The sequence below is a fragment of the Thermobia domestica genome, chromosome 14, assembly GCF_964235325.1.
Source record: "Thermobia domestica chromosome 14, izTheDome1.hap1.1, whole genome shotgun sequence".
NCBI classification, from domain to species: Eukaryota; Metazoa; Arthropoda; class Insecta; order Zygentoma; family Lepismatidae; genus Thermobia; species Thermobia domestica.
In genome coordinates this window covers 168370113-168385773 of record NC_137467.1, presented here as the reverse complement: position 1 = coordinate 168385773, position 15661 = coordinate 168370113, and the positions used below count along the sequence as shown (strand labels likewise).

Here is a 15661-nt window from a genome sequence, read left to right as displayed (position 1 = left end):
CATCCTCTTAGCCTATCTAACTTCCAGGGCTACTTATTCCCCCTCTTGCTTTTCTTTAATTCAAACATTTATCTTTCTTTATAACTAAACAATGCAAATATTCCTTTGCTATAATAACTAAAGTCTCGTTATGTTGATATCCGTGTATGTTGGTGTGGAACACCAGTTTCGCATATCAGCTCCTCTTAGTTTTGGTGTTACTGACGACGTCCAACTTGAAACACAACTAACAACTGTAAAAGTATGATAAGAGAAACAAAAGAAAGTGACAACTAAGAAAAAGAAAAAGAAGAGTAGAATAGACGAAAGAAAGAAAACAAAGAACGCAGTTCTTACATGGAATGAAATTTGACAAATACAGTGTTATTTCTGAACAAAAAGCATAAGAAAATGGAAAGTCAATGAAGTTCTTAAAGATGGTAAGATGAATTATTGTTGTACATGGTATGCGAAAAACTAACAAATTTATTTTAGGAAGACGGGGTTGATCCAGATAGCCCCCCTAAATACATCACTGACTGTAGGTAAGTATATATTTCTATTTATAGCCTTCCTTTTTTTCCCGTAAGGGAAATGCGTAAGAATAGATATCTCTACTACTGTTTACTCACCCTATACTTTATTGTCCAGAATCCAATACCGATTATTAAGATAAGAAATATACATATAAGAACCACTGCCACAATGGTCGGAGTTGAATTGTTACTGTTTGTCATATTAGTTGTAACAGCGCCTGAAACGAAATAAAAATATCAAAATTATTTTTACAGAAGAAAACTAACGTTCAGTTATACGGGATATTTCAAAACAACACCGACAACGTTTGGGAGATTATTCCTGACACCAAGATAAGGCAAAAAGTATACAGCAGCCTGGGTGCACAAATGCTTCCTTCCGGAGTTATATAGGCTGCCAAAACATAAAAATGAACCAAATTAAAGGTAGGTAGATCCAAATCTAAGAGACCTACCGTAATCGACTCAAGACTTCACTTAGGAACTAGTATGTGCCCTATCCAAATATCCAAGTTTCACAATCCTGTGGTACTTCCGCAACAATTTCTATGGAGGTAGTTGGTGAGCAAGGGGCCCATCAGGGGGGGTAAGGTGGGGCGCTTGCCCCCCCCCCTTTAGGGGAAATTGTGCTTCGGAAGATCGAAAACCCAATAGACATTTTAGAATAGTTAACGCAAAATCTGAGACGCTTATACTTGCCCCCTTGGAAACCACAACATGGGCACCTTTGTTGGTGAGTACTTCAAATTTTATGCCTATAGCCAAACTCCTTCTATAAAAATTGTTGCGTGAGTACCTTAGGATTCTGAAATATGTATTTTTGGATAGCGCACATATTAGCTAGTTCCTAAGTGAAATCTTGACCAGACTACGGTAGGTCCCATAGTTTTGAAGCTATGCATCTTTAAAGTTCATTTTTTCATGTTTTCGGCAGCGTATAACTCCGAAAGGAAGCATTTGTGTACCCAGGTTGTTCCATACTTTTTGCCTTATCTTGGTGTCATCAGGAATCACCTCCCATACGTTCTTGGTATTGTTTTGAAACACTCTGTATACAGTAACTGTCTTAAAATTGATTTGAACTAATTATTAAATGCTTCATGATTTTCAAATTTTTAAATTTCGTAACATATCAGTCATGAGCCCATCAAGAATTGGGAGTCCAAAGTTCCAATACTACGAGACACTACATTTGTGTAGTATTAAACCGATGTTATTCTACACTCCAAACATTATGTATTGAATAATTAACAAACAGTAGGAGAAAAACAATGGAAACAAGGCGCATCTTCGATCTTATTAATAAATATAGAAATATAACCATAGTCCATATAGCCTTTCAATGGTCATTGGTTATTGGCAATAGTTAGGTGATACTTGAACTTGTCGATGTAGGTTGAATACCTGCATACCTGATTGGCAATAGTCGATGTAGGTTGAATATTCAAATCTATTCACAGTACTTTGGTATAGGTATAATGGTCTATTCCTCTGCGGTCAGAATTTGGTTTGTTGGCATAATATTATCTGCGTGGCTACCTGCCTTGCTCACATCATTCTCCGTTGGTTTCCTTGGTTCTGCCGTCATGAATTGTATGGATATGATCCAGATGAATGCTATTAACTGACTCCTGCGACCAGTTGTGTAGTCTCAGCTGGTGAAAGGGGTAATATTTTGATCTGGTTTGCTGTTATTTCTTCTATCTTCTGTTGCTGTGTATTTGGGTCTGACAATGGCTTGATATTGTCTTGTTTGTAAGCATTTCTTCCACTAGATTGTGGTTGTTTCTTCTGGTTTCTTTTCTTATGGGGATTTGGTCCCGAGAAGGGCTCGAAACTCTCTTCTTCTGAGTTCTCCGTCCGTGATGAATTTCAGTCTTGTTCGTTGTTGTTGTTACAATTTCTATTTTCTGTATATAAGTTCTTTTCCTGCAGGTGGCGTAAAAAACATCCCAGAATAAAATTGTCGTAACTATAAAAGGTCAATTTTACAAGTAAGCCAGACAAAATCGTTGTATCTGAAGAAAATTTATTATCTTTAGTGTTTTTCAGAATTGTATCGTTATTTCAGTATTTATTATTGAAGAGAACATCTTTTTTAAATACGTACAAGATGGAGTTATTACACATTAAAAATTGATAACAATTTAAAATCTATTTTGTGTTACGACAGTCTTATTCTGGGGGTGCGAAGTCTTGTTCCTTTCCGCGTCTGTGGCAGACTCATTTGTTGGCACAATCATGTTTCAGATGTCCCTGTTTACAGCAATTAAATCACAATATCGATCTCGGTAGTATCCTGGCTATTACAACTTTGAAGTGTTTCTTACTCATTTTAATCCCGTTGTTCATCGACATATTGATATGAAAAAATCTTCCGAAAAAGTGTGAACAAAGGTGCCGGTTCTCTCTGTGTCTGAGTTCTCACTATGTTGGTAAATCTAATGTTTTGTTTCGTAAGCTCAATTTGCGTCGATACTGAGTCGAATTCTTCTTATGCTGCATATGAATGGTGTAATTTTATGTTGTATTTTCTTGTTTAAATTTGCTTTCTTGATTTGCTGCCAATTCTCTTTTTGTGGTGTGCTGATCTATGTTACTTTAATTGATCACTACTTCTCCTTGTGGTTCTGAAATTTCATCACTATGAACTCTTTTTCGAAAAGTTGTGTGGGTTCCTGGACTTCTTCTATTTGAATGAGTGACCGGACTTGGGATAGGGATAGTATCTGAAGGTGCTTTCATCCCGAAATTCAAGAAAATTTTCAGTTTCCCCAATTACGCCTAAAAGGGGCGTTATATGATGGACACCACTTTGTCCAAAATACAAAATATGTGAGTGGCGCAAATTAGAATTCGCAAGATACAACCTGTACAAAAACTTCTGCGTACTATGATAAACCTCGTAAGGACGAGTTCGTTGTTAAATGTTCCCTAAACGTGCACAATTTTCGGACAAAGTCTTGTCTTCTACATTCACATTTTATTGCATCTGGAAAGAAATTACCTCAATAGTTCTCGAGGTGCAAACTCTCACCATAAATTCACTAGAAAAAACAGAGAACTTTAGCAATATTGTCTTTTCTGCCTTTGTATCTATTCATATTTCTTTCACGATTTGGTATGGTGTTCATAAAGAACCTACCTGTGGCTGTTCCATACTATTTGCCCAGAAAAATCTTTTTTGTTTCGCCCTTTTGTCATGGTACATATTAGTTATAGTTTAGTATTAATTTTCATGGATTCCTTTCGACGTTTTCGATTATTACTATATTAAATTACAACTGTACGTACATGGTGTATTAGAAAAGTAATGAGACTGGCAACATGTGCACGAATCGACAATCCTGCTGCTTCCGTCTTCATACTGCAGTTATGTGAACCCTTGCCGTTGACTCAGTACAAATTTCAACTTACACCAGTTGCTACACGATTGTAAAAAAAAAAAAAAAAAAAAAAATCTGAAGTTATTGCTGTGAGGTGCGTTACGAAAGTAGGCAGGCAAAAGTTTCAGCAAAGTTTGTAAAGCTTGGTAAATCCGTTACTATGACTTATGAAAAGGTTTATGGAGAACACTTGTTATCCAGGGCAGAAGTGTTCAGATGACACAAGTCCTTTCTATAAGGCAAAGAACAAGTGAAAGATGAATCTCGTAATTGATGCTCATTAGTTTCTTTGTAAATCGGGGGAACGTCCACCAGAATTTTTTTAATCAAACATTCTATCGGAAAGTCCTTGAAAAACTTAGGAAAACGGTGGCACATGTGGGACCAGAATTGGACTCACTTGGAAGCAGCACCACGACAATGTAACATATCACATGGTAGTCTCCACAAGTGAATTTTTGACAGAAAAAAGTGTTCCTGTGGTTTCTCAGCCCCCTATTAACCAGATCTAAATCACTGTGACTTCTTTTTATTTCCCTTGCTGAAAAATAAGTTGAAAGAGCGCTCTGGTAGTTTAGATAATATCCACAAGAGCGTAATCAACGAGTTGAAAGAGATTTTCCTTCCAGAACTGCTACGAATACTGGAAAAGATTTCATCTGTTAAACTGTGTAGCTGCTCAGCGGATGTATTTTGAAAGGGATAACTTTGATTTGTAAAATTAAGAAAATTCATCATTGAGAAAACAATCAGTTTTATTGTTTTTTTAACACTTCTCGTATTAATATATCTATCGTTTACACTGGAGTATTCTACCCTTTTCTCAGAGAAATTTCATAGATCCGAGATATTAAGGACCGTATTCAGAGTCATTTTCGCGTGGAATTAGCGTTATACTAAGGGCCTGACGACGGCATGAAACATGTTAGTCGAACTCTTTAGTATGGCGCTAGTCACTCGTCAGAACGACTCTAAATACGACTGTAAGTGTTTAGCTTTGAATCGAAACTCTTAATCCATATTTGTTGTGTACTCCTCTTTCCTCATAAGTTATCGTTACAAAGTAAATGATTACTTAATACTCTACGTTATTTGAATTCTTCATTCCTTCACAACATTACGGATTCAGCATTTAATGAAAGGCCGCAGCACATCTGAAGTTACTAGATAGGTTGTAGCAAGGATGTTATAAAATAGAGGACCTGCCCATACAACAAAATCATGAAACCATACCTCACAGTTTCGCCACTCCCACTCCGCCCAATAACATCGCAATGTTTTGAGCCAACATTCCTAGCGGAAACAAGAGTAGCCAATCCAGAAATGAGAGTAGTGCCGATGTGCGGTTTGATTGAGCTAATATGATACAGACACATGTGGGCAGATCCTCTATTCTGTTCTAGCCCATTTAGCTAGCAGAGCTCGGCAGAGCAACTTGAACAGGACAGGATGTCCAATTCTGTTCTCCTATTTTGTAAGAGTACATGAAAACTAGTAGTTAGTGCTGGACTGAATGCATCGATGACAACTAAGATTAGGAACATCACATATAAAACAAAGTAACGAATTCAGGCCCGTATTTACATATTTTATGCCCCTGGGTCCAAGAAAATTTGCGCCCCTTCCTTATTTGTTCGAATGCTGTATAGACCTAAACAACATGGCCGCATACGGTTATATTGAGCTACCTGCAACGGAGCAGAGCGAACAAAAATGCATTAGTTGGTTACACTAGTAGCCACTAACCAATAGCCTGTCTCTTCAAGCGCCATAGCGTCATACAAAGAAAAGTCGATTGCGCTTTGATAACTGTTTTTCACTATAGATCTCCCAGAACGCTTTTCCTCATGGACAGAAATTTCCGCATACTAAGCCTCAATCTTGATTTTTTAAAAATTTCCGCCTCTAGAGATTTGCCATATGTAGCCCTTGTGTAACAAAGACCTGAGAGATCATTATGTAACACTCTCTGTAATATTCTGCGTACAGCAACGCAACACAAATAATACTAAAAGTCGTTATAACCACTATGCCGATTATTGCAAAGTTTGCGATGCGTTAACACAAAACTATTATGGAGTATACCCACTGAATACATTAGTCAGATATTCACTTGCAACATAGTAGTAGATACGAGTTATGTTTAGCAGAAGGGGTCCAGAAGCACGTAGAAAACACAAAATTTACAAAAGAAATGGATGATGCAAGTACTTAGACCTAACATAACGTAACCTATTCTAAACTAACCTAAGTTAACCTGAACTGACCTAAATTAACCTCAAATAAGCACAAGTAAGCGAAATTCTATCATTTTTTTTTGGAAAATTATGCTGGACTTCTACACTAACATAACCTAACCTAATGTGAACAGAAATTACCGAAATTGTAACATTTTTAGAAACAATTGCTGGACCGACCCTTTCTGCTAAACATTAACCGTTGATAATAAATAAACTTACCTAAAACGTTTAAGCTCATAGTAATGTTTTCCGATTTATATTTGTTTCCTATCTTCAATGTATAAATTCCATGGTCTTCTTGATTGATATTGTTCACACGCAAATGTATTTCTTTCTTTTTCTGTAAAATATCCATGTGAAACCTGTGACTCGAGTTAACATCGTCTTTAGCCACGGGTAGGCCTATTTGTTTTCCTTTTGGGTTATACCATTCGAACGTAGGTTTTGGATGCACGTCAACATAGAACCACCACTCAACATGCATATCTCCTGGCTTCGCTTGACGCTCCTTGCTTCCGTGAATCAGAGCGACATTGTAGAATGATTTTGTGTCATCTGAAAAGAAAATAAAACATATTTTATATAAATAATTACAACTGTAGCCAGAAATGTTCTATAGGGTATATGTGATGACTGTAATAATGATAATAATATTAATAAAAATATCTTTTTTATTATGTTTCGAGGAAAACATGTTTACTTCTTTCTGTCTGGCCATCTCTGCATTTAAACATATCGGGCCTTATGCAGAGCAATTTTTGCGTATGATAAGGGCCACACAAGGGGCGGATACAGGACATACTTCTGGGAGGACGGTGGGTTGACATACTGCTACTTTTAAGGGGTTAAGTTCCAAAGTTGGGCGTCCGTTTCCAGCAATTTTTTTTTAATTTACAGGAAAGATATGGATAATTTGATCGTTTGTGTGCTTGATAATATATAAGGGTCTCCAAAAATCTGTTTATATGTTATATATAAGCGGTTATAAACATGGGACTATACGGTGAGCGGAGGAAACTACTTGGCGCAAGGTAACCAAACAGTTGCATTGTGGGAAAATAACGAGCATTTATGTTATCAACATGGCGAATGTACAAGGGCAATGAACTAACAGTTTTAACATTTGTGAACCAATACGTTGATAACGAGCAAAATCTTTTAAAAGTTTGTGAAGAGCACGGATTAATGAACCTAATAACATTCATTCATTTCATTTATCCTCCATTCTGTACAAACTTGGAAATAATTTTCCGATAGTACATGGGATTCGTCATGGTTAATTGATGCAGTACATATATTACACACATTTGTTAAACATAATTCATACTTTTATACATTGCAGAAAATGTGGACAGCGAAAAAACGTGGCGAAAGCGGACGCCCAACTTCGGAATAAATGCCCTTTTAAGGGCTCCAAATTTTGGGACGGGTTTATATATATATATATATATATATATATATATATATATATATATATATATATATATATATATATAGATAGATAGATAGATAGATAGATAAATATAGATATAGATATAGATATAGATATAGATAGATAGATAGATAGATAGATAGATAGATATATAGATAGATAGATAGATAGATAGATAGATAGATAGATAGATAGATAGATAGATAGATATAGATATAAAAATAAGAAAGTTTCCTCTTCTGGGGGACGCTCGCCCCGATCGCCCACCTGGATCCGCCCCTGGGCCACACTACGGGTTTGACTAACACGTAGTGATCAGAAGTGTATTCAGAATCTCTAATTAGCACATTGTATTTGACTAAAGTAATTACATGTGTTTAATTAATTTAGAGCACAGGATACCCTGTTATAACCACAATAAACTAACATTTTAAGAATGCAAAGGCAATTAATTACATGTCTTTTTCTCTTTCTTTCTTTCCTTTCATGTAAAGGCAATTAATTACAAAGATGTTATAAATAGAGGATCTGCCCATATGTATCTTCATCCTATTAAATCGGTGAAGCCAAAAAACAACCAAGCATCGGCACGTCTGATTGGCTACTCTCGTTTATGCCATTGCATGATTGGATACTTTCGTTTCCGCCATGATTGTTGGTTCAAAACATTGCGATCCTATTGGGCAGAGTGGGCAGAGTAGGAGTGGCGAAACTGACGTATAGCTTCAAAATTTTGATGTAAGGGCAGATCCTCTATTTTATAAGATCCTTGATTAATTACCTGTCTTTTTCATTTTCTATCTTTCCTTTCAGAACGTCAGGTGAGTTAACTATGGACCAGCTATTAAGCCGAGTCCTCTACAATAGCAGAACTGTTTCTTAAAGTGAACAGTGAGAGATGAGGAGAAATTTTCTAGTTTTCTGAAAGATACATACAACTAATCGATAAAATATCTTCTCTTAGAATTATAACATAATCCTTCTATTATCGCTAATATTAATTGACTTCTACTTATTTCCTTCATAAATACATCCCTCAGAAATGAATATTTTAATAATAATTAGATTTCGTAACTATTTACAAGTTGCTGTGATGTGAAACCACAAAGAAAACCTTTCGTATTTAATATTTTCACGTCTAGATTTCCGTAGTTGCCACATTTACTTCTCTCACCCGTTGTATTGTGGTTATATTAGTTAATTATGCTCAAATCAACTTATTAGCTGAATTCTAAGCAGTCTCTGAACACCAAAAAGTACACCCTTCTTAGTACAAAGCTAATACGATACTAATTAATAGTGTGACTAACGCTTGATTAACAAATTCCCTGAATACCGCCCGTCGTCTCCAACTTAATATTAGTAGTAATGTGACAGATGCAATTTTTTTCTTTAATTAAGTTTGATATGTTATTTGATAGTAATTTGACGTCCTTAGGCGCCTTATTCTTAATCATAATTAATGATTACTCTTTTAATTACATTTTTTTGATATTTTAATTAATTAATTTGATTTTGAATATAATTTTGATCAATGGAATTCAATTTTAATTTAATTCAATCAAATTAATTTCATTTTTAATTATTTTTATTGCGCATGATCGTACATGTATTTCTACAGTAATTCATTGATCGGTAATTAAAATATTATTACACGTAATTTTATATATATCGAATGAAATTATTACAGAGAACGAGCGGATTTCGAATTGTGCATTTGAATTGCGTATGGACTATTGCTACTTCTTACGCGATTAAATTATTTAAGTGAAAACCAGTAAAGCGAACCAATAATAATACTTACGAAGCAGTGGCGTATTTAGGGGGGCTTCCGGGCTTAAGCCCCTCCCGAAATCTTACTTACTATACTAAAGTATATGAAATATCTTGCAGAATTTTCACATTTTCAGACATAGCTCCCCCCGAAAGTTAGCAAAGCCCCTCCCTAAACAAAATCGTAAATACGCCACTGTTACGAAGTGTTATATAATACCTACCAAAGTGTGACACATTATTCTGAGACAACCCAGTATATAACGAAGAACATCGTGACGTCATCGTGTAGTGTTTTGCCAGAATCCATTGCGGTTCCCTACACTTTATTTAAGAGATGTATGTTTGTACCAAGATAGTATTATTGATAATTAAAGAATTAACACTGTGTCTCTGTACTAAGATAAAAAAAAATAACACTTACTAGGTGTCTGTACCAAGATAAAGAATTAACATTCACTTTGCATCTTTTCCAAAATAGTGTAATTGATGTTGAAAGAGTTAACATTCACTACGTGTCTTTACCAAGATAATATTGATCATTAACGAATTAACACTCATTATGTGTTTCTATCTATACAATAATGGTATTAATTACTAAAGAATTATTACTCATTATGTGTTTGTACCAAGGTAGTGTTATTGATAATTAAAAAAGTAACACTCACTATGTGACAATACTAAGATAATCTTATTAATCATTAAAAAGTTAACTCTCACTATGTGTCTTTACAAAGATAATGTTATTTATCATTAAAGAATTAACACTCACTATGTGTACCTATACGAAGATAGTATTACTAATCGTTAAACAATAAATACTTACTGTGTATTTGTACGTAGACTGTGTTATTGTTTGTCACATCATTATCTTTGTCCCACACAAAACAAGTGTAATTTCCTTCGTCTTTCTTTGAAACATTACGAAGAGTAATTTGGTTACACCCTAATTTCTTTCCTGTCAAAGTCGAAATACTGCTAAAATTTTTACCTTTTATAACCTGTAAATAGTGATAATAATAATAATAGAAAATACTAGTACGCTTGAGTTGATACGAGTATTGTAGTACATGTGAAATTTAAATAATCAATATTCGAATACATCAAGAATATGTTTTAAGCTTTTATCAATATATGCGAAGAATGGTAATCCTTGAATAAATGTTTTAACAATTTTAACGAATGAACAATAATTACTGTACTAACGAATTAACAATAATACGTAATAATGAACAATAATTACTAAACATTTGGACAATTGTGCAAATGCTAAAAATTGACTGAAAAATTATTCCAACAAAATAAAATGTCCCAATAGTTATTTTAATAAAGAATGAACTTTTGGAATAATTATTCCAATAAACAATGAAATGTTCGAATAACTATTCAAATACTGAATTAAATGTTCAAATAATTAATCCAATAAAAATGAAATATTCGAATAATTATTTTAATAAAAATGAAATGTTCGAATAACTATTCAAATAATGAATTAAATTGTCAAATAATTAATCCAATAAATGTGAAATATTCGAATAATTATTCCAGTAAAAATGAAATGATCGAATAATAATGGAATCTCTAGAAATATAAATAAAATTGAGCATATTTGTTTTGGATTATGTTACAAGGATTTTGTAAAATCACTTTTACATTAAAAATGTACTTAGCACTTGTAATTATGATATTGTTCCTTGTTTCTATTATACCAGAGAAGAAATATTTTCTCCAGTTTCCTTCCAGGCGACAGCGTACCAAGAACTGACGAAACGTTGCCACGTTGGACCGCAATGGATATACGCTGTATTAAGAAGGATACTGAACGAAAATCAAAGGAAAGGAAATACAACAATCTCTTTGACAAATTTAATTTTGTTCCAATAGCCATCGAGACCAGTGGAGCATGGGGTTCTAGATGACTTGATTTTATCAGAGAGGTAGGCAGACCCATATCTATCGTTTCTGGAGATGTTCGTTCAGCATCCTTCTTAATACAACGTATATCGAATAATTATTTTAATAAAAGTAAAATGAAATGAAATCTTTGAGTTTTACGTCCCACGCTTATGCCGGTTAGGCTAAAGGAGACGGTGATTATGAGAAATGAATGAAATGGTGGAATGAAGAAAGTGGGAGGAAACGGGAGAACCCCGAGAAAACCCACGTACACGGTGTTTGTCCACCACAAAGCTCACTTGGAGGGAGCAGGGTTTGAACCCCGGACCCCATGCACCAGAGGTGAACGCTCTACCACTGAGCCACCGTATTACGATATGGTTTCATCAGCGACATGCGATGGCCCAACAAATCACCCAAGCAATAGTGTAGTCAAGAGTCTTTCTTTTTCACTATTTATATTTGATAATACTTACAATATTACTAATAAAAAATGCATTGATGCCAATAGTATAACAATAAATTTACAAAGAATTCTGTTTCATTTTTCTGGGAAACTGCTTCCCCATATAAATTTACTTCTTGAAAACGATATCTAAGAGATTCCACACCATATTACAAGCTGCAAAAAGAAAGCAAAATTCGAAGTTTTTTAAATTTGATAATTGCTCTTGAACATCAGAAAGAGTATCATGTTCCATTTCTGACTGATTTTCCGACATGGAAGAGAAATTAGTCGAAGCTCTCCTTTTTTTCTTTTCTCATTAACAATATTGACAAAATCGTAACGAGTAGGCCTAATTCCATCTTGTTGAGCAAATATGTGATAATCGTTGACCTAGAAACCAATTCTGAAATTGGACTGAATTACAACGACAGCTTAGTCCCGAAATACCACAACTATAATTCTTCACTTTTATGTATTATTATGTGTGAATTAATCGTGTCCTAAAATACAGTGGAAAGAACTAACAATCAAAGAAAACCCAAGTACGAGAGAAACATGCAAAATATGTAAACATGAAACACTGTATATTGTGAATTATGCAGCGCACGATGTTTCATATATTGTACACTATATAAACATTAAAATAAATAAAAAATAAATATAAAAATAAGAATGGTGTAGGAAAAGGTACGGTGCCTTACGAATAAAAAATCACTTCGCCCTCCCGCTAACTGGGGGCTTCGTAAGTCGAAGAAAAGAGAGAAAAATACTCCAGAAATTTCAACAAAAGTATAAAGAGTCTTAAAAGACAAGAGGCATGTAGAATCTGCTTTCAATAAGACTACAATAAATGGGAAGAGGAGGGTGAAGCGTAAGCTTAAAAAAATACTACTTTTTCAAAGAAATGTGAGTTTCAGTGTTATAAATTTGACGCTATATTTTTAATCTGTATGGAATTATTTATTTATTTGCGTGATGATTGAGTAGTCTACACTATGTTCAAAATTTAGGAGTGAAGTTCCTTTTTCCGATTTTGCAACACTTAAAACATTTCAGAAACACAAGTTACTAGTAATTGTCTGTCGTTGTTCCGTGTTACGTGGATGGGAAACTTTACTACTAAACCTACCCTCCTTGGCATTAATTCCCTACAAGCATAAGAAAAGCAGTCGAGATTTGAAGTTGGTAAGAAGAACCGGTGACTCAATGACAGAGCGCTCACGTCTGGTGCGAGAAATCGCAGTTCGATCAGAAGCCCTGAGAGGTTTTGTCCAAGGATTTTGTCGAGAATCTTTTGTTTTCTCCTACATTTTCATTCAATCAGTTCCTTCCTAATTATTCACTTCCATAAATCTTCCATCTCTCTTTTTTGTTTAAGGTAATAATAGAAATGCGCTAAATTAAAACCTTTCATTTCATTTTTTTAAAAAATCTGATTCTGTGATCAGCTGATCACGAATCTCACAAATATTGTTGCTGTTTCTCTTGACCGTATTCCCTATCTGTTCCATTGCCTTTACATACGTTGTAGAAGTTTGTTACAGTCATTTATTGATTAGAAATATTCAAAAAAAAGTAATCAACATATAACAATTTATTGGATTTGTTTGACTAAATCAGGAATGCTGATTTAAGTATTGAAGTGGTCCTAAATTTCATGCTTGTGGAGCTCCAGATGCGAAAAAATTGTTTGCCGATTGTATTTTTTATATACAACAAATTCTCTTCAATTACCACTCAAACAACGATAACATCGTATTGGTTTTCCTTAACGGTTATTCATCTAAATACTAGCCAGTAGGTACTACTTGATTTCGGTGACACCATGGAAATCACGGTTCTCCGATGGAGTGACTTGAGTAACACATTTCAGTATAGAGTGATTTTAATAACAAATTATTGGTGATGCTTAGAGTACAGTTGCCAAACAATTACGTTTACAAAAACATTTTCTATCTTACTAAATGGGTTTGGCTATTATGAGGGACAATAAAGTACAGTGACATAAATTATTTATAAGTGGTTACAAGGAAGAAAATATGGTCGGCACGATAGAGGACCATTGAGGAGTTTGATGTAGTGATTTGGAACCACGCTTGCTGAATGAATGAGCATCGGGAAGTTACAGTAAAACTGTCAACTTGGCCACCTTTCTAAGTTGGCCACCTGCTCATCTTGGCCTGGCTCGTCTTGAACCTACATTTCCACATAAGACATTCGTTACTTATTACTCTGTAAGTTGGCCACCAGTCTATCTTGGAAGTTGGCTGCATTCAAACAATGTTTATCCTATTATGATAATGATAAATTTATCTCCGTATCTTGGCCACGCAAAATACCGTCTAGTTATTTTTCTTAATTTTCATATTCCCATATGAAACGCAGATGTTCCGTGTTTGTGACTGGAGGCAAAGCAGTATGGATTCCCACGATTTGTTCTTGAAGATCAATGGCCAGAACACTACCCTGATAAAGGAATGGTGAAGGAAGATGTGAATAAGAAAAAGCACGTACAGGATTTCAGGAGAAGGTTGTACGTATTTGCTACCCTGTCTGTTTTGGTAAAACCATTAGCTATATCGGCTCTTTTCATCAGTGGGGAGCTTTAGTAATTCCGGAAAATTCTCATAGTTAAAGCTAACCATCTCAATTGTCAACTAATACCTTGTCGAAAGGTAGCGGAGGTTTTCAGACATGAATCCCTGTAAGATTTTCTCAAAACATTTTTTGCTCCGAGGAAAACACTTGTAGCTTATTATACATACTGAAATATATTCTAGCACTGTATATTGTTATGATTCCTCTATATACACTATTTAAAAGTAGCTGTCATGCCATTTCTTATTAAAATTTTACAATAAAGTAATACAAGAAATGCTATTCTAAAAATACACCAATTCCACCTATTTTCCGTAAGTTGGCCACTTGTCTAAATTGGCCACTTTTCAATGGAACCGATGGTGGCAAACATAGACAGGTTCACTGTACCAGTAAATGCGGTGTAAAACGTTTGTGACCTAGAACCATTTTGAAATTCAAAATCGCATTCGGATCTTGTGAAGGCATCCTCTTACTTTTGTACAGACGAGAAATGTAATAATGGAAAATTAAAATTCTGTTACGATTGTATAGACTAGTATCAGTAGTGAAGTAGTTCTCGGTAACAGGCACGGTGATTGAGACCACCATAAACAGTCTATATGTTTTTAATCACTTATAAACTAATTTCTTTTTTAAAATTCCAACATACCTGATTACCTTTCTGCCACCAGAGCTCAAATGAAATTTGCGAAGCAAGGCTAAGATTACACTGAAGTATAATATTTCCTCCTATGATGTTGCAAGGTCTTCTATATTCTATTACAGGTTTCTCAATACTCTTGCGTTTTTCTGAAATATAGTTTAATGGTTGTGTGATTAGCAGAGGTGAAACTGTACATGAGTTTTTTAAAGTATGCATCGTGATAGTTATTAAATACAGGGTGTTTTAAAACCACATCGTCAACGTTTGGGAGCTGATTCCTGACACCAAGATAAGACAAAAAGTGTAGACCAACTTGGGTGCACAAATGCTTCCTTTCGGAGTTATAGGCTGCCAAAAACGAAAAAATGAACTTTAAAGGTTCATAGCTCCAAAACCATTAGACCTACCATAGTCGGGTCAAGACTTCACTTAGTAACTAGTATGTCCTACCCAAATATACAAGTTTAAGAATCCTGTGGTACTTCCACAACAATTTTTGTAGATGTAGTTGACGAGTACTTCAAATTACATACCGGTAGCCAAACTCCCTCTATATTATTCCGTGAATACCTTAGGATTCTCAAATATGTATTTTTGAATAGCGCACATATTAGTTCCTAAGTGAAGTCTTGATCTGACTACGGTAAGCCACATAGTTTTGGAACTATGGACCTCTAAAGTCCATTTTTTTCATGTTTTCGGCAGCCTTTTAACTCCGAAAGGAAGC

General features: G+C 34.8%; 1 protein-coding gene across 1 annotated transcript in view; it reads right to left on the bottom strand.

Moving 5' to 3' along the window:
• LOC145670458 (platelet-derived growth factor receptor alpha-like) overlaps positions 1 to 15661 on the bottom strand; it is a 184311-nt gene that overhangs the window by 79936 nt on the left and 88714 nt on the right. The window contains exons 8-11 of the mRNA XM_081739165.1: positions 14941 to 15080; positions 10173 to 10347; positions 6361 to 6696; positions 612 to 733 (exon numbers count right to left, since the gene is read on the bottom strand). Of these exons, the coding sequence (XP_081595291.1) occupies positions 612 to 733; positions 6361 to 6696; positions 10173 to 10347; positions 14941 to 15080 (773 nt within the window). The remainder of the gene's footprint in view (positions 1 to 611; positions 734 to 6360; positions 6697 to 10172; positions 10348 to 14940; positions 15081 to 15661) is intronic.